Source organism: Crinia signifera, chromosome 2, assembly GCF_055691185.1.
Source record: "Crinia signifera chromosome 2, ASM5569118v1, whole genome shotgun sequence".
Classification (NCBI taxonomy): Eukaryota; Metazoa; Chordata; class Amphibia; order Anura; family Myobatrachidae; genus Crinia; species Crinia signifera.
In genome coordinates, this window is record NC_139218.1 from 346,573,083 (window position 1) to 346,597,081 (window position 23,999).

The window sequence follows — 23,999 nt, forward strand, 5'->3', positions numbered from 1 at the left end:
GTGGGGTCAGTCCAGGTAGGTTCTGTGTAACCAGCATCGAGGGGAGCCCCGCTGTATTACCCTCACCAACCCAGTTCAAGAGATGTGCCAATTGTGCCGCGAGGTAATATATCCTAAAAGAAGGGACTGCCATGCCTCCATCCTCTCTGGTTCGCGTTAGAGTGTGTAATTTGATACGGGCCCTTTTACCCGCCCATATAATAGAGGAAAGTAGGCCATCTATTTTCCTAAATGTCTGTAGGGGTATATACGTCGGGGCATGTTGTAGTACGTATAGGAGCTTAGGTTGGGCTGTCATTTTAATAAGACTTATTGGTACTTATGTAATATCTGGGCTCCCGTTTTTCTTATGAGACCGCATCCCCTCGCGGGGCTCGCTGCGCTCGCCACGCTTCGGGCACGGTGGCTCGCTGCGCTCGCCACACTATATAAAATCAACTCCATGCGTAGTTGGATAGTAGGGGTATGAAAAAATGGGGTGCATTTAACATGGGAGCCCAGATAATACATAAGTACCGACTTATTCTCCCGGAAACTGTCAAGGGCAACTTGCCCCACACCGAAACCCTGGATTTTAGGTAGTCTAGCTGTGGTTGAATATTTAGTGGGATATATTGGGCTGGGACATTGGATATGTAAATTCCTAGGTACTTAAAAGAGTTTACCCATTTCAGTGGAAGCGCGATGTCAGGGCTCCCCGGGGCATCACCCCTGAATGGGAGTACACAGGACTTGTCCCAGTTTATAATGAGGCCAGAGTAAGTACCAAACATATTGATAATATCTAAAAGTGGGGGCATGGAGGCGGCGTAGTTGGAAATAAACAGTAAAATGTCGTCTGCATACAGTGATATTTTTTCCTCCATGTGCCTCACCTTAAACCCCGCGATCACCGTTGAGTCTCGTATCAGACAGGCCAGGGGTTCTATTGCGATGGCGAACAAGGTGGGTGACAGTGGGCACCCCTGCCGGGTTCCCCTGCCTAGCTCAAATGAAGAGGACATATACCCATTTACAGAAACCCTGGCCCGCGGAGAGGCATAAAGCAGGCAAACCCACTTGATGAAGGCTAGGGCCAATACCAACTTTGGCCAAGGTGAGCCAAAGGAATTCCCACTCAATTGAGTCAAACGCCTTAGCGGCATCTAACGAGACCACTATGGAAGTATCTGCGTCTCCGCGGGGGTTCTGCAAATGGGTAAAACAGCCTACGCAAATTGATCATGGTCGACTTGCCCGGCATGAAGCCGGTCTGGTCAGGGTGTATAATTTTAGTGATCACGGTGTTAAGGCGGAGCGACAAGATTTTAGCGAGGATTTTAATATCAATTGGTAGGAGGGATATTGGCCTATAGGATTCTACAAGACATGGGTTCTTATCTGGTTTCAGCAAAACCACTATAGCAGCCTCCATCATAGACTGAGGCAGGGAACCATGGGAAAACAGTTCATTGTAAAGTTTTAACAGAGTAGGGGCATAAAAGGAAACGTGCTTTTTGTACAAGTCTATCGGAAGACCATCCAGGCCTGGTGCTTTACCAGCCGGGAAGGCCCTGATGGCCAGCTCCACCTCCTCCACTGTGAGGGGCAAGTCCAAGGTCTGCAGGGGTCAATGTAGGCATATCAATTTGGTCCAAATAGCGCTGTATAGCAGGTGTGTCATGGGTCAGTTTAGAGCTATATAGTGTTTGATAATATTTTACAAATTGGCCTGCAATCTCCTGGGTTCCAGTGTGGGCAGCTCCCTGCGGGGAAAGGATCTCGCAAATGGTGTTGCTGTTTCTCTCTGAATCTGCCAGCCGGGCCAAGTAGCTGCCAGGCTTATCCCCAAAGGCATATTGGGAGTGTTTAGAATATAGAAGTTTGTATTTGGCCTTGTCCCCCAGGCATTCCAACCATGCCTCTTGGGCCAATAGCCACTCTCTTCTAGATGAGTCAAGGCCATCCTCCAAGTAGGCCGCCTCAAGCTGTCGGCAGGCAGATTCCAGTTCGTCCTCTGTCTTTTTATAGATTTTTTTAAGGGATACTATCTTTTGGATTAATGAGCCTCTAACGTGGGATTTAAAGGCGTCCCATACTATCGTGACTGGAGCGGTATCTTTATTCAGTTCTATGAATTCTTTCCAAGCGGTTACTAGTTCCACCCCCTCACCCATACCCACCAGCCAGAACTTGTTCAGTTTCCAAAAAGACTGGCCCCTATCTCCACCCATCTGCAGGTCAAGAGTCAAAGGTGAATGATCTGATATGCCTCTGGATTCGTATGTAATGGACTGAATATTAGGGAGGAGGGTTCGGGACACCAAAGCCAGATCGATTCTAGAAAATGTGGAGTGGGTGGGGGAAAAGCAGGAAAACTGTCTGGTGGTGGGGTGTTTTTGGCGCCAAGCGTCGACTAAACCCATGCCTTCTGTCAATGCGCTGAACTGTCTATGACCAGCCCTCCCCGAGGTCCCCACTGCGCGGTGCGTGTCCAGAGTAGGGTCTAATACATTATTATAGTCGCCCACACTAATGATGGGCACCCCTGGGAACTCAGCCGCAAACTCTGCGGCCTGTTTAAGGACTTCAGCCGAATAGGGGGGGGGGGATATATATAGCCAGTATAAGTAGGGGAGTGGAGTGAACAGTACAGAGCATCAACACATATCTACCCCATTTATCAGTCTTCACTCTCTCCATCTTAAAAGGGACATTCCTGCGTACAAGTATTGCCACCCCCCTAGAGGAAGGTGTATGAGAGGAGTGGTAAAGCCAGCCTATCCACGGCTTTTTAAGGGACATGACCTTGGTGCCAGTTAAATGTGTTTCCATCAGGCAAATGATGTCAGACTTGTATTTGCGGATTTGATTAAGCACCAGTGTGCGCTTAACTTTGTCATTAAGACCCCGGACATTCCAGGATGTAATTTTAACTAAATTAGGAGCCATATTTTAACTGGGTAGCCATGGTCACATAGTAATCACCTGTACAAGAGCAGTCTCCCGCCCGCCACCTCTGTGTGTAGTATAGTATCACCCCACCAGCTGTAAATATTTGCAATATTTTAGAGAAAAAGAGATAAAAGAAAATAGAGAAAGGACAATAAAAGAACATAAATAGAAAAAAGAAAAAACAGAACACATGATGCATTGAAAGTAACTTGCATCTATCCCAACCACCCCCCACCCTGCATGTCGCTCGAAACTGTGACATACTTGGATCCCTAACTACCTAAAAAAAAAAAAAAAAAACCCTTTATGTGGATAGGAGAAGCCTATCCACCCCTTTTTTTAAGTGTTAACAGTTTTAGATGAACTCAAACAGTAAACGGTGGGCAAAGTATACAATGACTATCAGGAACAGTGAGCATTCAGTACCCGCTCGCATACAGTATATACATACGCTCAGTTGTCATAAGGTTGTTTCTGTTGTGGCGCAGGTGCCGGGCTCCCGATCCCTATATATAGTCTAGAGTAAATAGTCCCAGCAGCAACATTTTCTTTTAGGGCATCTAATGATGAGCAGCCGGTAGTTTATGAATCATCCAGTACGGCCCGCCTGGCCGGTCTTGTAGTGTCCAACCATGCAGACGCTTCCCTCGGATTGGCGAAAAATTTAGATTCCCCATCCACAATCACCTTCAGTCTTGATGGGAATAGCATGAAGTATGGCAGATTGAGCTCCCTCAGTCGCCTTTTAACTTGTGCATATTGGGCTCGGCTCTTCTGCACCTCCACCGCAAAATCCGGAAATATAGACTCGGTGACCATTCCACATTAGCGGGCCTTTATTGCGGTTAACCCTTAGGACAGTGTCTCTGTCTCTGTAGTGGAGGAGCTTTGCGATTAGGGTGCGGGGGGGGGGGTCCCAGGAGGCAGAGGTCTCATAGGTACCCGGTGTGCCCTTTCCACCGAGAAGAAGGGGGAGAATGCATCAGCTCCATAAGTGTCACGTAGCCACTTCTCGATGAATTCTTCAGGATGCTGGCCTTCCTTCTTCTCCGGGAGGCCCACTATGCGAATATTACACCTCCTCAACCGACCCTCCATGTCTTGCAGTTTGGTCTGAATGGAAGTGACCTGTGATGAGAGGTCCGAGACCTTGTCGGTGAGGGGCGAGATTTTGTCTTCTAATGTGGACGTGCGGGTCTCTACTTCCCCCACTCTTTCACGGACCCTCTGCAGGTCATGATGTATGATGGATAAGTCCGCCTTCACCTGCCCTATTTTATCCATCAGCCTCTGTTCACTGGAGGTCACGGCTTCCAATACTCGCTGCAGGGCCTCTGTTGGGTTCTCAGGTGATGGGGGTGGAGGATTGGATGGGGATGGGGCCCGGGATGAGGGCTGAGAGGTTGCATCAGAGTCAGGATTTTCCGCGACCGATCGCGGGGTTCTAGCAAATCTCTCCAGCTGAGTAGCTGCGGAGCTGCGGTTATTCTTTCCCATGTTAATAGTGGAGAGGAGCTATGCTGTATAAGTATATGAAAGCAGTACAGAGTGAGAGTCTTATAAGCCCAGGGGGTCTAATCTATGCAGATGGGCTCTGGGTATTCGATGAGGGAGTTTGGTAGCCCAGCTCAGGGCTTTGTTTGCCAGCAAGGGAGTCCAGGTGGGCTATATGGCCAGATGCAGAGGGAAGGCACAGGCAGGCCTCAGCAGGGTATATATGGTGTTTAGGCTGTTGGTGTACAGGGTCTGGGACCTATAGCTATGGTCACAGCCCAGCCTGCGTTATTCAGTGGCCGGATTTGTACCTGTTATGGTGTCCAGGAGCTGATCCTCTTTTCAGTGGCTGCGCCTTCCCTGCAGGGAAAATGACGCCAGCGTCATCCCTCCTGACGATCTCCGCCTGAGCCTGTCACTTCTTCCCCCTTTCAAGCAGGAGTCGCTGGGGCTCTGTTGTGCGTGGCCAAGCGGGGAGCCTGTTTTCCTGTGCGCCGTGTAGTCAGGCGCTGCAGCTGCTGCTGCCGGCCACAGTGTCCCGTCCTGCTGCACAATGCGCGCGGCAAGATGGCACCCCGACTCAGGGTAGCGGCGGGGATTCCGGCGTTCAGGGGGAGAGCCAGCTGGCGTAGCGGGACCAAGAGGGCACCGGAGGGATGCTGTTACCTTCCCACACCCGCGCCACCGTTTAGCGGAGTTTCTGAGCGATTTAGGATCTTTTTTCAGGATCTGTGTAGCGGGAGCTGCCAGCAGGTACGTCCGCTCACATGTCCAGCAAAGCCACGCCCCCCCAAAGTGCAATTTTAGTTGATAAATTCCAAATATAATTCCAATTCCTACCTGCTAAAGTCCTGTGCCACTGAGCTGACACTGATTAAAAATGGAGGGCGCAAAGTTATAGTTTGAGGGGGGGCCATGCATGGCTGGTCAAAACTGGAAGGGGTACCTGGGGGAGTGGGGATCCCCCAATAAAGGGGTCCCCACCAGGCTTCACCGGTCCAGGGCTGAAGCCCGGGGCTGTCCCCAGCATCCCAAGGCAGTGGACACCGGGCTGATACGTGTAAAATTACATTTAAAAAAACATTGCTTTTTACGGTCGAACTACAAATCCCAGCCAGCCTCCCCCGCATACTGGGACTTGGCGAACCACAAGTCCCAGCATGCGGGAAGTTAATGGGCCCCCTTGGACTTGTAGTTCGCCTGTAAAAAGAATGTTCAAATAAAAACACAGATACCTAGAATAGTATAGCTTTAATACACACATTACATTTACACCAGTATACATTACCATCCCTAGCTCCAGGGGTGATTCTCCCCTGCAGCTCAGCGACACTGACAGTCCCCCATATTTTTGGAATGAGGACCAGTCCAGTGCTGGTTTCAGAAATACAGGGGACCCCTGCACTTTTTGTCCCCCATACTTTTGGAACCAGGTCCAGTTTAATGAGCCCCGGACTGATTATTCTCAGGAGGGGGGAACCCATGCCATTTTTTTTTATTATTTTTTGTTTTACTTTTACACATTTTATAAGACATAGGTCTGTCTAATTTACCATTCAGAACCTTGTCTATTTTTTTTTTTAAGATTTTTGATAACGTTTACCAAAAATCTCACCCTATAACATTTGCGAGTTGGATACTTTATAATGGAAAAACATCTGGATGCGAATTGAAGTGTGAGAATAAATCGACAGGTGAAATTATGCAATTTTCTCGGCAAAAAGTGAAAATTTTTCCTGCAATTCGCATCCTATTACCTGTGCAATTTTCGCCCAATGTTTTTGTTTTGAAGGCTAATAAAATATTTGTTTATATTTGTTAGTTGTTGTTTGATTTTTTTATGTTGCTGCTATGATCGCTTTTTCCTTCTTATAAGCAAAATTGTACCCTTTCCCTGAGGAGAAGCCCCACGCATAATTTATTGAGGTGATGTGACTGGGCGGGGCAATGTCCTGGAATGCATGGTATGTGCTCAGCAAATTCCTGGAAAGGGATCACACCCAGGGAATCCGTGACAAGCTCACTGTATTAGAGTGTGAGCTGTGGTCTGATATTTGTAGCATTGTTATTACCAACGTTTATTTATAGGGCAGCAAAAGTGTTCTGCAGTGTTTAACAATGCATAAATTCAACTTTTCTATAATCTGTGTTTTATAAAGTACTTAAATCAAGACTGAAAGTGTTAATGTCAACTGATTTATTTATTATTTATTAACAGTTTCTTATATAGCGCACACATATTCCGCAGCGCTGTACAGAGAATATTAGAACATTCACATCAGTCCCTGCCCCAGTGGAGCTTACAGTCTATATTCCCTACCACATGTACACGCACACACAGACATTCTAGGATTAATTTTGTTGGGAGCCAATTAACCTACCAGTATACATTTGGATGGTGGGAGGAAACCGTAATACCCGGAGGAAACCCACGCAAGTACGGGAAGAATATACAAACTCCGCACAGTTAGAGCCATTGTGGGAATCGAACCCATGACCTCAGTGCTGTCAGGCAGTAATGCTAACCATTACTCATCCAAATTGCTAAAGAGTACATTTTGACAATAGCACTTTTGTGTCTGTTATTTCAATAAATAATGCATCAACACTTCTCACATAGATATAGATTTAAAACCATGTCATAAAAAGGTTTTAAATGTCATAAAAAGTATTATTATTATTACACCTTCCAACTATCCAACTGTGGCAATTATGGCGAGACAGTTCCACCAACTGAAGACGGTGCCACTGCCCCATCCGCAGGTCGCATTGTCCTGTGGACAGGGTAGGGGGGTGCACATTTGTGGGAGCCAGTGATTTCCGGCTGCTCCCATCCTATGGAATGCCCTTCCATGCACAATTAGACTCTCCGCTAGCCTCCAAACTTTCAAGCGTTCCCTGAAAACTCACCTCTTCAGGCAAGCCTATCATATTTAAGTTCTACACGCATAACCCTCCGAGGCACTTATGTATTATATAGCTTCCCTTCTGGACTTGTAACTGCTATGCTATTACTGGTGCCTGTCCTTATGTTTCCCCCCTATATCCCTATAGATTGTAAGCTTCCAGCAGGGCTCTCTAACCTCCAAGTCTGTCTGTTACCCAGTTTGTTTTATCACTGTCTACTATTGTAAAGCGCAACGGAATCTGCTGCGCTATATAAGAAACTGCAAATAAATAAATAATAAATAATTTCCATTGCACTCTGGTGATTACTAAATAGATGCCGTGTAGATGCTCCAAAAGTCCTATAATGCATTCAGATGATTCTAAAGTAATGCGTATAGGGTGTGAAAACATCCTTTTTCACATTATGTCAGTAAAAAGGCAGCTCTTTTCGTAATAGTTGTACTTTGCGATACTCATCGCTTATGTTCATACAAATGTGATTAGTATCAATTGTGATGTGTGGTGGGATGTACTGCAATTGCTTAGTACATTCCGGCCATAAAGAGGGCAGTGCATGAAGCTGGAACAATTTTTTTTGCTTCTTGGTTTTTTTTTTTTCTTTTTCATTTTTTTGCATGCATGAAGATGTTGTGGCCTAGGGATCCTAATAACAAAGTTATGTCAGTTTTTAAGGGATAACATTTTTTTTTTTGACAATTTCTTCTAAATGTAACAAAATATCTTCCTCCTTTTACCTCTTCAAATATGACAATAAAGCTAGACGGGGCTCTGGAGCTGGGAGCAGCAAGTCAAGAATTGGAGTTTCACCGATTGACCATTACTTCTTTACTTACTTTAATTACCATCCTGCAATTCCTATTACAGCCTCTAGGTGTCTCCCTATACTGTGTTATACTTTTTCTATGTTCATTATACTGTAGGTGTGGCTGGTGGCTGTTTTTTTAATTATTTTACTGGCTGTGTATGGGAAGGTGACTGAGATTATTATTTCATCAACAACAAAAATGCTTTTAACTCTTGAAAACAGAAGCTCTGGGCATTCAGGTTATATTGCTTTAATTGCTATCCTATGTTGTAAGACTTTTTTATTGCTTTTGCATTTTATTGAGTATTGTAAAACTATATTATTTAGTGCCTGCCATTCACTATTAATTATATAGACAAATTCCTTCCTTTCCCATTAGTTTGCTAATCTACTGTATACTTTAATGTGGGACTAACGTTCTTTTATGTGGGAATCTTGCATTTGCCGAGGATACACATGACAGTCACTGTGTAACATCCATTAGCAGGCCCTGCGAGCGAATCACCCTCGACCATCGATGATTTGAAATCATCGATGGTTAATGGCTGATGTTGAATACTTTTGCCATCGATGGGGGAGAACCAGATGGTTTCCCTCCATCGATGTTTTGCTTTTTTTTTTTCAAAGTGCCGGGACACTGAGCATAGCTCCGCCCCCTGACACCCGTGAAGCCCCGCCCCCATGTTTTGATTGGCCCACAGGCCAAACACAATGGATGACCATCGATATGTAAAAATATCGATGGTCATCCATTGCATAGTTTAGCACTATCGATGGCCTGTTGCAGAATTGCCATCGATGGCAACCATCGATGGCAACGATGGCCATCCCTAGCTCACTGCCACATGCTGCTGTGCTGTCATTGGCTGCTGCCCTGTGACTGTGCCGTCAGTCAATCAGAGCTTGCGTGCTGGCAGCCAATCAGGAGCCGGCCCGCAAGCTTTGATTTTCAGATGACCCAGTCATGGAAGAGAGGGGATGGTGGAGTGAGGGGACGCGCGCAATGTGAAGGGAAGCCGCGGAGGAGGAGGCGGAGATGCCATGGAGGAGACAGACAGGACAGGATAAACAACCAGGCCAGCCAGCAGGGGAACTCTCCTCCACCCAGCAGCAGCAGGAGAAACAATGGTGAGTTGTGCTGCTGCTGGCACAGTGGGGGCATATCTGTCACAGTGGGAGCATATGTGTACCTGGCACTATTGGGGACATCTGTGTACCTGGCACTATTGGGGACATCTGTGTATCTGGCACTATTGGGGACATCTGTGTACCTGGCACTATTATTGCAACAAGCTATTTCAGTCCCCCTTGGCAACAAGCTATTTCAGTCCCCCTTGGAAACAAGCTATTTCAGTCCCCCTTGGCAACAAGCTATTTCAGTCCCTCTTGGCTTCAAGCATGAAGCCCCTTGGCATCAAGCATGAAGCCCCTAGCATCGAACATGAAGTTCCTAGCAATGAGCATGTAGGTAAGTGGCACTTATGTGTCAAATGTGTAATGGGCATTACGGTTTGTTATACAGTATGCAATGGGCATCATGTGTGGCCTTATGTTTAATTGGCATTACGTCATGCGGCTTAATGTGTAATGGATATTACAAAGTTCGCAAAAACTTGCAATGGTCATTACGGTGTGTGGTGCACCCCCTTTTTTCCACGCAAGAGCCCCGCTTACTACAAATTGCGATGGGGGGGGGGGGGACATGGCCTTGCTCCGGGCACCATGGCACCTAGCTACACCACTGCATATCTTGAATTTGGGGCATTACTGTCTGCCATATTACCAGTCTACATAACTGCAGTCCCGGCTGGAAACATCCAGGACCAGAGGAATGAGGACCAGAAGGAGCGCGCTGGACACCAGGACAGAGGTGTACTGCGGCAAGGGGACGGGGCGCCAGCCCCCCACACCACCCGCCTGAGCATCCTGCTGCAGACTTCGCAGACCTTTAACTTTCCAGGTACTTTCCAGTGCGTAGCCACCGCGGTGACTACACACCACTATCCCCATTTTCCAGTGACAGACAGCACAGACCTCTGTCATCCAGGTTGGACACCACGACCACAAACCCCCCGACCCCCCCCCCCCACCTCCAGCACTCACCCCGCCCCATTGCCAGCAACACAGGACTCTGCTAAAGTAGCACGATTGTACCAACCTGTTTCTGTGCAATAAATGTTATGTGCATCATACACCTCTGTCTACTTTGTTTTACAAGTACTGCATCCTCTAAAACCCAATAGTGCACACCTGACACCGCAGCATCACCGCACAGACATAAGTACGCCCGACAGGGAGTTTTTTTGATCTCCAGTGGGCCACAATCACAGAGTGCGCATTTCTACCCCCAATACAATATCGATCTATACCAGGCCCCAGGACAGGACCCAGAAACTGCTGCACCGCTACACACCCATCAGGGTAGAGCGCAATACTGAAACCCCAATTACCATATTATCAATTAAGGCAATACTATGGCGCTTATTCAGATCTAATCGTAGTACAAATTTGTTCTCAAAATGGGCAAAACCATGTGCACTGCAGGTGGGGCAGATGTAACATGTGCAAAGAGAGTTAGATTTGGGTGGAGTGTGTTGAAACTGAAATCTAAATTGCAGCGTAAAATTAAAGCAGCCAGTATTTACCCTCCACAGAAACAAAATAACTCACCCAAATCTAACTCTCTGCACGTTACATCTGCCCCACCTGCAGTGCACATGGTTTTGTCCATTTTGGGAACAAATTTGTACTGCGATCAGATATGAATAAGGGCCTATGTATCATATGAATTTAGGGGCATTTCTGTGTGGCATATTACCAGTTAGGGCTACTTGGAGGGCTGGACTTCACAATGCTAACCGTAGTTTGTAAGGTTATTATTTTATGAAGGGGATATAATTACACTCAGGTATAGCCACAGCACAGGTATAGCCACGCACAGGTATAGCCGCGCACCTGTATTAGCAGAATGTAAGTAAACCTGTTTCCTGCAGGCAGCTGCTCACTGTGGTTAATCTGCAGGAATTTCATGCAGAAAATGGCAGATTTGATCACGTACTCTGTTATCCCACAAACGCTGCCTTGAGAACCTCAGACCTGTGTTGGAGTTTTATCATTACGAAATCTTTATTTTGTAAAATCAGGGGCACGTGCTATTTCCAGGCCTTCATTTCTCCAACTCACTAATCCTGAGCTTAATCCTAATCTCTGCAGGATAATTTGTAGAATGATGGAGAATCTGAGACCTTTATTCACTGCCAGTTCATCTATAAACAGACATTGGGCCTGATTCTCGCAGTTGCACATTACGTTCACAGTGAGGATTTATTTGCAAGTGATTGACAGGAAGCTCTGCTTGGGGAGCCTATCAACCGCACACTGGTATTGGGTCTTGGCTACGGCATCTCAGTTGCTGCAACCATTCTGAGTCACCATAGACCAATGATAGCTAACCTTGCCACTCCAGCTGCTGTTGAACTACACATCCCAGCATGCCCTGCTACAGTTTTATTATTTGGCCATGCTAAAACTGATGCAGGGCATGCTGGGATGTATAGTTCAACAACAGCTGGTGTCTCAAGTTTAGCCATCATTGCCATAGACCAGAACATTTGTTTCCTGACTCTGCGTCGATGCAGAAGACTGTGTATGCAGCTGCGGGTAGCTGTAAATACCCTTGTGGGCATCTCTATATAAATCCCTACGGCTGTCACAAGTATGTTTTGGGTACCAGATAACGCTCCAACAGTCGGGATTCCGACATTCATTCTTCCAACATCAGAATCCAGAGGTAAATGACCGACAGTTGGAATCCCAACTGACAGAGGAGATTGCCCTTGTAGGGGTCCATGACCCCCATATACTCAAGGCACCCCTGGAAGAGTCCAGTGGCAGTAGTACGTATGCTCAATATGGTTAACAATTTTACATGCATGTGGAGTCCAAGCGGACCACACACACAGTGGGCTGGTGCACAATGCACCAGCCCATTGCACTATTCACAATGTAGATTACATACTATATAAGAAACTGTTAATAAATAAATGAAAAGAGAATGACAACACAGATTTGGGGTTCTGGGGTTGGGGTTCCGAATCTACTATACCCCCAGCTGTATTATTGTAATAGTATTATCATACATAATTGAGATTAACAGCACTGGTTGGGGAGGCGGATTAAAAGATTATAAACAGACAATATTAAATACAAATGGTTATTTAGGGGAGTACAAGGACAATTTGTGGCAAATTTATAGAATAAAAATCCCACAGCAATTTTTAAGATTATCATCTCAATGTATACGTTAAAAAAAAAACCTTTTTATAACCACCTTTAAATGCAACATTTAAATATTATGTTGAGCACAGGACCTGCACCGGTTATGAGCAGCAGTGTAGCAATGTTCCGGAGAAATGGAGCAGGCTACAGCACAATCACAGTACATCCAGTCCTCTACTGTAGCATTCAGTGTACCAGAGCAGCATAAATCTGGTATTACTGTGTCTTAATGCTTGGACACATGGTAGCTCTGGATTCAGGTAATAGGGCATTGCAGGTCACATAATGAGCAAAGAAGAAAAGAAAAACAATTAAAGAAAGGAGCAAGTACTGTAATCATCTTGGCAAAACAGCATTGCATTGGCAGTGGGGCGACGAGATTTGGGGACATATTTAATTACATGTGCTGCGTGTAGATCATATATATTTACGGTAGGCTAATCACTGCCCACAGTTCCACATGCTGCAAGCAGAAATCTCCCTTCCACATGTTAACTTTAGAACAGCACCGTGCCCGAAGCATTGCGAGCGAAGCGAGGGGATGCGGTGCACTTCAAACTCTGTCCATGTCAACTGTGTCGACATTCGGGTAAAAAAAAAAAAAACGTAAAAAACCCATGTCGACCTTTTGACTGTCGACCTAATGTCATGTCGACCTTGACCCATGTCGACCAAACTATCCACACCCCTTATCCCTACATGAAAAAACAAATACATCTGCATCTGGCGTCCTGCAACATGGTTGATCTAGAACAGTGGTTCCTAAACTATTTTGAATCATGATGCCCTAGAGCAGTGGTAGCCAACCCTAGTCCTCGAGAGCTACCAACAGTTCACATTTTCCAGACAACCTAGCTGCTGCACTCAATCACTGACACATTTTAAAAGATACAAAGATGGAGCTAATTAGCTCACTAGTGATTCTGTGAGGAGACCTGCAAAACATGCTCTGTTGGTAGCTCTCGAGGACTAGGGTTGGCTACCCCAGCCCTAGAGCATGAACAATGTTTTAAAGACACCAAACGGTTCTTATTGAGAAATTCAGAAACCAATATTAAATGAAGTATTTCAGTTATGCGGCAAGGGACATGATTCATTTCTGAATATGTCAGAGTCAAACATAGAATACCACCTTTATAATTAAATGGTACCATACTAAAACAGATCTTTTTCTCCTGTTCATGAAGTTCGACCCTTGTGAAAGGAAGACGTAAAATGAATACAGATGTACATCACAATAGTACTAGTGGTATTTTCTGCTACCACTATAGAAGTTTATAGCTGCTTTCTTATAAATGCACTGGTGAAGCCACTTTCCCTTTGGTGGGGTGCTGGAATCACAAGCTGCACAGTACCATAGACCACTCTCTGGCCTACTATACAAGAGGACATTAAAGTGGTTAAAGCTTTTCTGTTTTTTTCTACATTATTTTCGCACATGATCATTATATGTATGTCTGTTAGTAACTGAGAATAGGTCATATAAATGCTCATCACTTTTCTTCTTTGTACTTTTATTATTTAACCTTATATGCATTCTTCTAAATACATTACAAAAATTAGAATAAATGGTACATAACAAAGGTGCATACACTGTGCGATTTTAGCTATGGCCAATTTGGACTATACTACCAATAGATTATACACTTTCTCAGAGGCAATAGAGTCATCTGCCGCCGGCCTCCTGCTCCCAAGGGGGCACCTCTCCTCCCTGGTAAGTTTGAATCAGTTAATTGAAAGCCATCGATATCTATATATAAACATATACATACACACATGCATACATATATTAATATAAGGTGGGGGTGTGTATCTTGCCTCCGGGCAACTGGAACGAACTTACACCACTGCACTTTCTACTCAAAATTGTGCTGCCTGCACATTATTTTTAACTGCGATACCAACCCAACATTGGGGCGGTACGTACTAGGTTTTCTACTAATATCAACTATATAGTCCATAGTTGTTATTTATCTCACACAGGGGGTTATTCTAGTTCATTCTTTCTGACAAAATCCTTCTTAGATGGACAAAACCATGTGCACTGCGGGTGGGGCAGATGTAACTTGTGCAGAGAGAATTAGATTTGGGTGGGGTTTTTCTTCAAAGTGAGATCTATATTGCAGTGTAAAATCATGCAGTCAGTATTTTCCCTGCACAGAAACAAAATAACTCACCCAAATCTAATTCTCTCTGCACATGTTACATCTGCCCCCCCCCCCCCTGCAGTGCACATGGTTTTGTCCATCTAAGAAGGATTTTGTCAGAAAGAATGAACTAGAATAAACCCCACAGTGTGTATGCCCCATTTAGCCCCATATACAATTTAATACAAAAATAAAACAAGTTGCTGTCAGTAAACCAGAAGATCAGCTGCTTATGTTTATCTGACTAATGATAGCAACATAATTACTTTGTAAAAATGAAAGGAACAGAGGCTGCTGTGCACAGAGACAAGGCCAGTACTTGTTCTTCTTACAAAGAAAACTCTTACTAAATAACTTTCTGCACATGTGACCTGACCCCCAGATATAACATATTTAAGGCATAAGGACTGGGGAAAATAGCGCATGGTTTTAGGTGAAGAGCTCTCCCACACACACTGTATCGGTGTCTTTCCATAGAAAGCAGTGTCCCAGTAATCAAGACTAGATGGATCAAAATATGTAAGTGAGCATAAGCCCAGCTATACAAATGCAGATGTAGAACACTGGATTCAAATGGTAAATATCTGGAATTTAAATAACGATTGTCCTTAACAAGAGAAAAGGTAGTGCAGCATTTCTCAACTCCAATACTCATTGTTCTATCCCTACAAAGAAGTGGTTTAACTGACACAACAGAATAGATGAACTTACCTGTGCTTCATGTAAGTCATCCAGAAACCTTGCCTGTCGAGGGTACTTTGAGTTGAAAAGTACAGATGTTACGAGATTCGGACTGGCTATGGTCAACGCTTCAGAGCATTGGTTAGAACCCTGGGGCGGGTCTGCAACAGTTGGTGATCAGTCTTTGGAGTGAATTTAATAGAATTTTGGCATAAGCATGTTAAAAAAATATTGCATATGGCAGTGGTTCCCAAACGGTGTACCTAGGCACCCTGGGGTGCCTCAGGACACTTGCAGGGGTGCCTTGGGTTGGTGGACCAAGATCAATTCATATTATTTATGGCCAATGTACCAGGCAAAACGAGTGCTTGTGGCTGCCAATCATAATATATGTGGACAAACAGAAGCAAATCCTGTCCCTCACCAGATAACTGTGACATATAAACACAATGCACTTAATTTTATATTTTTTTTCTGAATTTCTCAATAAAGAAACATTTGACCTAGGGGTGCCTTGAAAATATTTTGATGCTCTAGGGTGCCGTGATTCAAAAAAGTTTGGGAACCACTGGCATATGGTAAACAGTCCTCCAGCCAATCAGCCTGTATCACGTGTTTGAAAAAATTACAGTTGGGAGTTTATTGGCTGAAGCATCATTTAAAAGTTCATTGTTCAGAGATAGTCATGTAATCAAGAGTATTCTGATCGCATGACAAATTAATATAAAAAGAATAGAAGGATTACAGAGTAAGACTAGGGGATGCCTTGAGTCCTATTGAGCATTCTAGAAATTAAACTACTACTACTACTACTACTTTTGGGTGGGGAGTACACCTACACTATAAAGTAATTATTCATGTGGTCAATGGCTGGGAGGTACAGTCTACTCTAGAGTCAGAGACAGATTCATACTCACGGATGCCCCTTTCAGACCGCACATATTACCCAGTATCTTGCAGGGTTTTTTACCGTTTCAAAACTGTAATATGTGCGGTTTGAAAGGTCCAGAGTGAATTTACCATTTCCCCAAAAAAAAAAAAAACAACAACAGTATTTGGAAACTGTAAAAAAGCAGCTACCTGTTTTTTTTGCTGTCTGAATGGGTCTGAAACAGTATTTAGGACCCCGCCAACAGTGAGCACAAGCTGGTCCCTCTCTGTGCATCTATTGAGTGGAACCCAGCGCAGTGCATATTTAATGAGCGGGTCCCCGTCCCCTGCATATGGAATGAGCGGGACCTGCTCCGTGCAGAGAATATTTAATGAGCGGGTCCCTGTCCCCTGCATATGGAATGAGCGGTACCCGCTCATTCCATATGCAGGGGCCGGGACCCACTGCACTGGGTCCCGCTCATTAGATATGCACAGAGCGGGACCTCAACATGCGATGTGAAAGGGGTTTAACCTGCTTTGACCCGTTTTAAGAAACGTTTTAAAGACCGGGTTTTGCGGTGTGAACACAGCGTAAGTTGGTGATGAGTTTTGACTATAAAAAAGATGAATAATACAAATTGGGGTGTATACAATGCGGCCGGCGAGGGGGTTAAATGGCATAAAATAAGAAATCCTTGCTTTTAAACGCCCGCACTAGCCGCTCACCCTATTCAATGCGGCAGGGAAATCCTCGCGATCAGAGAACAGCGATGATTCCCCCAAACAGCAAGGCTCGCGGCTAATGCAGGGAGCCCGCTGCATTTAGCCATGAGCCTCACTGTTTTAGCAGCCACACACGCCGTTTCTCCCTTGCTCCAAAAACCTAGAAAGGGGAAGGGGGGACTGCGTGTGGCAGGGGGTCAGTTGAATATTGACCCTGCAAGCTGTGACAGCGAGCACAAAGCATTGAATACACCCCAGCAATTTAATTTTAAAAATAATAATAATTTTTTTTTCTAATAATTTGTAGAAAACATTCTGGCAGTATGACAGCTAGGTCTCCTCCTCCCTTCCCTACACCTGGCCGGGAAGGGGAGATATATCAAGCCTAGGAGCATGATAAAGAGATTTCCCACTGCAGCCAGTCAGCTTCTAAAGGACATTTACATAGCAGAGTTGTGAGGGAACTTTTCATAGAATAAATTAGTTTAGTTGTTGTGTGTACAGAAGTCCGTTCCAGGAAAGAAAAAAGTTACACTGCAGATATAATAGGACCATGTAATGCACTGATCAACTACATTCGTTATATTCTTTAATAATGATTATCCCCTTACCCAACGTATGTATAAGCCCTATTGCTAGTAGCATGAGGCAATCTCATCCTAGTGTGGAGTACTAATTCCAGTCCTTTGCTGACTGGCTAAGGCTTTATGGCAGAGGTAATCCTGCTGCATTTCAACCCACCCCCAGCTACTGTGTTACCATCAGCCTTGCCTAGCAACAGCTATAGCTTTGACACAGCCAAAATTCCCAGGGTTAACTCAGGGAACAAACCGCGACTAGCCCAGGTGTGAAAGGCTACAGGGCCAAAATCCCAGGACCGATGTGTCAGGATTTCAACCCTGCTAGGTAGCAGGGTTGCTCCCTGGACCTTCATGGGTTACTGGCCGGTGTGAAAAGGAACTTACCCGGCTTGCTGTCAAAGCGTCCAACCATCATTCATGGGAGCTGGGTCAGCGGCGTGACGATTGGCTGCAACGCGCCGTTTCTAGAATCGCCAGGGCGATCTCTGGTTAGCTGGTGGAGTGTGGTTGTGGAGCTCCTGTGTCCCACAAGCAGAGGATACTGCAAAGCCACTGCAAAGCCGCTGCTAGTCTCCACGTCCCATCAGAGCCAGCAGGGATGCACTCTATTGAGCATGCTTACACCATCAAGTCAAACCTGATACACCCAGTGGAGTAGTCTCAGAATTTCATTGGTCACCTGTCACAGTCATTAGCAAAGCCTTCCTAGCAACCACACCGACAAGCTATATCCTCCCACACACCGCTCCAAGCGCCTGGCCAAAACCAGGCAGGCCCCACCAGCATCATCCCACTCAACCACACCTCCTATACTCTCTCCCCCCTCACACCAGAAAATGCAGCGACTAGGCTGGTGTGAAAGGGGCCAAACCAGGAATGTCCCTGCATGATTCCTGGACTATATTACCAGGTGAGTCCCTGCATTTTTGGGTGTGAAAGGGGTATTTAGTGGACACTGGCATATTTTCCCCCTTGCAGCCTAAGTTTAAAGTCCTTTAAAAGGTGCCCATATACTGAGCCGATTTGGACCATGAAATTGGCTGTTTGATGTCCCTCCGTTCCGATGCGCGCTCACGTGTGTGCATCGGACCTGATCAGGTGGTCGGACCCGGGACCTCCCTCCCCGTGCAGTGGGGGGTGGGCTGCAGGGTCAGTCAGAGCAGCGGCAGCAGCTGGGATCCTGTAGCCACATTTTGCCAGGGGGCGGGATACGGCTGCTGAATATTTTTTAAATGACTGGCCAGATATTGATTGGCTAAAATGAATTCTCTCAGCCAATCAGCAGCATTCAACCTAATCCAACAGACCCCTTGCCCCCCACCAGCCCACGGGAGAATTACATGCAATAAATCACACACAATTTATTGCATGTCAAAACGGCACATCAAGTGCCAGATCGGGGGGGGGGGGCCTCAAGGGAAAACTAGTCCGACTTTTCTTAAGGACAAATCGGACCAGTTAAGACCCCAGACTCTTCTTCTATTTTCCCAACTCCACTAATAAAAGCAATGGCTGTACAGCTGCTAAGGACCCACACAGTTTCTAAACTATGGCTGGTTACAGCAGGGTTAACGTTTGGATACAGATGAACAGTTGGCATGCAGAGTTTAAAAAAAAAAAAATCTTTAATTCAGTGGTTGCGATTAAATAGTAGATTGAGCTGTCTGAGGTTATATTATAATAATATTTATATAACACTTTTCTCCCAATAGGACTCAAAGTGCTAACAGTAGATATATGTAAAATGCTTTAGTAAATATGTACGTTTTTAGTCTATTTTTAAAGGATTCTACAGTGGGGGCCTCTCGCACTGTGCGAGGAAGAGAGTGCCATAGAGTTGGAGCAACAAAGTTGAAAACTCGACCCCCAGATGAATCAGGGAAATTCTGGGTACTGTTAGCAGTCCTCCTTCAATGGATCGTAGTAATCTAGTAGAAGATTAAGGAATCAGCAGCTGCTGCAGGTACCTTGGGCCTTGGTCATGTAGGGCCTTGAAAGTGAGTAAGCCAATCTTGAAAACAATTAGCCATTTTACATGTAGCCAGTGATGGGAGTTATGTGGCAGGAGCAGGGCTGGTTAGTTAATAGTCTGGCGGCTGCATTTTGTACCAGCTGCAAGCTGGTACATTTACATGGAAACTCCAACTTCATGCATGGATGTTTGAGATTTCCAGATAGCACCAAAACACAAACACTTCCAAACAAGGAACCTTTGTAAGCATTTGTGTAGATTCTGTTCCCCAAACGAAAATACTCTTTTGTACAATGATATCAATGACACCAGAAGATGAACCAGAGATGAAAAGAAGGATGTGTGTAAATCATTAACAAAAGCAAAGGCTTTTCATAGACTAATGGGCCCTACACACAGAGCGATATTCAGCCACTTTGAGCGATTTTACAAAAGAAAGTGGTTGACTATCGCTGTGTGTGTGGGCCACAGCATTCCGATGCCAGTTATTGTCGCTCAGAGGCCCACACATCTCTGCTTGTGTGGTGGCCTTCTGAGCGATTGAAGCCGCCTTGTATACCCCGGAACTATGCGTCACTGACCCGCTCTCCGGGTGACGGCTGCCGCTATTGCTGCCTGGACACCCACCACATTAGGACCTTGAAAAAGCTGTAGTTGTACAGTGAAACGTGTTGGTATTTTCCAGGGACCTGTCTGAGACCCGCCATCTTTTTCCTGCCCAATTTTCTGGACTTGCACTTTGCTCCCATAAATTTGGGACAACTCTCACCCCAAGCACTAAGGCACTTTAGAGAGGACCCCCACACCACTGAAGTCCTAACGGACTGGGACACCTCCAGAGTACCATATGGAGATTGTGGATTGGAGTACCATTTTCTAACAAGCACAGCCGCACTTTAGAGAGGATCCTCACAAGCCACTTTTGTCCTCCAAAAGGAACGGGACACCTCCAGCAGCAAACTGGGATTATACAAATTGGACTCCACACTTCATCCCTCTCCAATCATGCTGGGACTTTTGAGTGACCAGAGCAGGTTATACATTTTGTTTTCCTTGGCAAGTCCGCATATCATACCATTTTTAATCAAAATTTGCCACACTGTTTTTTACTGTTGTTTTTTTTATTACATTTCATTATTAATAAATATGTATTGTACAATATATTGTTTGTATCATTAAAAGAGCACTGCATACCCCTCTTTTTGTTCTGAATCTTCTAAGGGACTTGACTAATCCCTCCTGCAACAGCTCATCTTGAGTAAACAGCCCTGACAAGCGCACTACACAGTTTACAGTATTTTTGTACTTCCACAAATAAACCTATGAGAAAAGATGGAGGACCAGATGAACTAAGCTTCAAAAGTGATAAAATGGAGAATGATAAACAATCATCCAATCTGCCTGACATTTTTCAAACACAGTCTGTGACATGGCAGGTAGGAGCCGATTGGCTGTCTTTTTAACACTCTCCATTTTATCACTTTTGGAGCTTAGTGCATCTGGACCAGAGGCATAGAAGAGATAGAGACAGAGAAAAGAAAGTAAAAAAAACAACTCTGAATAAAAAATCTCTTTATTATCAGATTGGATTGGAAGCAAATATATTACAACTTTTCTTTGTAAAATACAGTACCAACTTATCATACACTTGCATCTTGTATAAAAAAAAGAAACTGAACCTTTCAAAAAGATGAGAAAGATATCTGAGAAATAAACCCACAAAAAAAAAAAAAAAAAAAAAGGAAATACAAGCCCTTTAAAACTAATCTCATTTGTACTGTACCCTACGGTTTTATTCAACTGTATTAAAATGAAATGCTCTGCTAGAAATTACACTACGGTCACCTCATACTTTGCAATGTTTGCGTTGCCATAAACATTCCAAGTGTAGAAAACACTCTGATTAAGTGTCATATACATTCATCAGCAGCAAACCAGGAATGTACAAGTATTCCAGTCTGTAACGTTACACATATTGCATAGTTGTGACACCTATTGATTCCAGTGCAAAATGTACATTTAAATGCAGAACAAGAAGGTGCCAATTTGGTCCGACTCCGCATTAATACACCATGCACAATGGAGGCCGCCATTTTGTGGGCTGAACCAATACTCATGAGAAAGTAGTTTAACTGCCAGGTTGCATTCCCATGAATAGGACATCAGACAAAATATCCGCTTCCATTCTATATAGTGAGCAGGTACATTTTATGCCAGTTCCTAAATCTTTAGTAAGTATAATAATGAGGAACACATTGCACTTGAGAACCCAAAATATGTTCAGGGTTATTAATACGATTAGCCAACCAGAACTCAAGGCTCCAGTTGGTCCAGGACTTTGGACTTGTTCCAGTTCTTTTTCCAGAACTTCCTCTCCTCACAAAGGAATTTAAAATTCATTGCACCTTAAAGACTAATGTTTGAGAGATTTATAATGGAGAGCACCTACAGGCTTAAAGAGAAACTTTATATAAAAAAAAAAGATATTTAAAAATAAAAGTTTCTGCAGTTCTTAGCTGTGCAAAACAAATGTATATAAACCTGCAGAACCACCTACCCGCGTGCCCTCAATAGCCTGTAGTGCCATGTAGGAGAACCTCACTGTAATCAATATAGAAAAGTCTTATGTAAAAGGAGAACAGTGTACACAGCTTTAAATATCTATGAAAAGACATGGAATGTTTTACATGAATACAGTGAACTTTACAATATCATCATTTCAAAAACAGTATCTTGAATGTTTGCTATAGATTATGCAGCTTACAAAATAAAATTACCAGCTGCCTGAGATTTCAGAAAAGACTAACAGCCTAGAACGCTCGATGTGAAGCTCCGCCCAATGAGGTTTCTTCTTCAATTTGAGCAACATTAAATATTTTTTAATTAAAAAAAAAGGGGGACAACGGTTTTAAAAGAGCAACTTTACACTAAATACAAAAGGATCACTATTACCAGGACAGCTAATAGATATTAAGGCTCAGCCATACACAGCATAAAAACCATTGAAGAAACTCGGTATTAATCAGAATCGTCTTCGTCATAATAACGATTCCTCTTGATCTGTTCTTCCACACTGAGTTCCTCCACATCTTCTCCTTCCCAGTAGCCAATATCTTGAGACTTGCGGTTCTGAACTGGAGAAAGGTCCTCCTTCACCATCTCTAGATCTTCCGTGCTCCAGTGTTTAGAAAGTGGGGATTCTTCAGGGGAGAGTTGCTGTTCAGAAACCTCCAGCTCAGAAGAGTCCCCATTTTCAAAGAAACTTTGATCATCTATTTTATTAGAAGCATCTTCCTTGGCTTCAGGTTGTCTGAGAAAAGTGTCTGGAAGATCTGGTGCAAGCTGTTCCTCTTTAGCTACTGGTTTTTCTTCAGGCTCTCCCTGAAAATCATCTTTAAGACTTACGGACTCAAGCTTTTTCAATACAGGTGATGGCGCAGAAAAGGTGTCTGTCTCTCTCTCACTTTTGGCGACGACTGGTTTTGCCACACTTAACGTAAACGGACGGCTGCGCTCTTTCAGAGAGGATGTTCTTCTGAGTTTCTTCAGTTCAGAGTATTCCTCACTTTCTGGTTTCACAAGGTCTTCGCTTGGTGGCCATTTTGGCTTAAAAACTTTAACGTTCTCTTCCCCAGAGGCACCTGAGCCAGAGGATTCAGCTGGAGGCGGCCAAGCAATTCTCAGCTTTTTGGTCTCCACCTGTTTTTCCTGTTCATGTGTATTACTACTAGTTTTGGCTTCCATGGATGCTGCCAGGAAACCAACCTTAGCAATTGGTGCATTTTCTACAACAGGACTACTAGGATCTTCAGTAGTGTTATTTGGTCGGACTTTGTTTTCCTGGTTTTCATTGGAGTCCTTCTTACCCTCCCACAGTTCTTTGTGGGGTTTGTGCCCAAAGCCTTCATCATAGTTCCCTTTTGACTTGAAGAGCTGGTTAAAGTGAGGCTTGCAATAGGCATTCCCATACAGCGAGGCATAGCTCCCAAGACTGTTGGGAGAACAAAACAATATATTATTAATGTAAAAAAAAAAAAAAAACACAACAAACATTCATAATTTAAATGAACCAAAAGCATATATCTGGTTACTAAAGTCGGACACACACTAGCCAATTATAGGGCCAGTCAGCTGATAATTGGATAGTGTGTACGCTGGAGCATCTGACGGGAAATTAATGGACAGATCAGAACGACGTTCTAGCATGTGCTACAAACACCATCATTGCCAACCTCCTAATCCCGTTGCAGAGAGCAAAAGAAAGTACTCTACAAGAAACTGTTCAGCGGTACCTTTCGGTCTATGCAATGGGAAGGATGTAGTGTGCCTTCCAGTCCCAAAATTGCTGTTTGATTGGAGTGTTTATTGGATGGGCACACTTTTTTGGGTAGTGTGTTCATTCGTGCAGCCTGCATCTTTTCAAAAGCCATGCAGTTCTTCCCTGCCTGGCATGTCACGCTCTGCTGTGTTGCTTCTAGCACAGTGTGGTCTGTATTTCAGCACTTTTATGCAGAACAGATATGTGCTAGAAACGCCACAGCAGAGAGCAGGCCAAGTAATTTGAACTGCACGGATGCTAGAATGAACACTAGTGTACCATT

At 44.4% G+C, this 23,999-nt stretch overlaps 1 protein-coding gene across 3 annotated transcripts in view; it reads right to left on the minus strand.

Annotated features, from left to right (window-relative positions):
- Positions 1 to 20,953: 20,953 nt before the first annotated feature.
- LIMA1 (LIM domain and actin binding 1) overlaps positions 20,954 to 23,999 on the minus strand; it is a 43,948-nt gene continuing 40,902 nt past the window's right edge. For all 3 annotated transcript variants that reach the window (XM_083169658.1, XM_083169657.1, XM_083169656.1), the window contains one exon: positions 20,954 to 23,389. In XM_083169658.1, the coding sequence (XP_083025784.1) occupies positions 22,417 to 23,389 (973 nt within the window). In that variant the 3' untranslated portion in view covers positions 20,954 to 22,416. The remainder of the gene's footprint in view (positions 23,390 to 23,999) is intronic.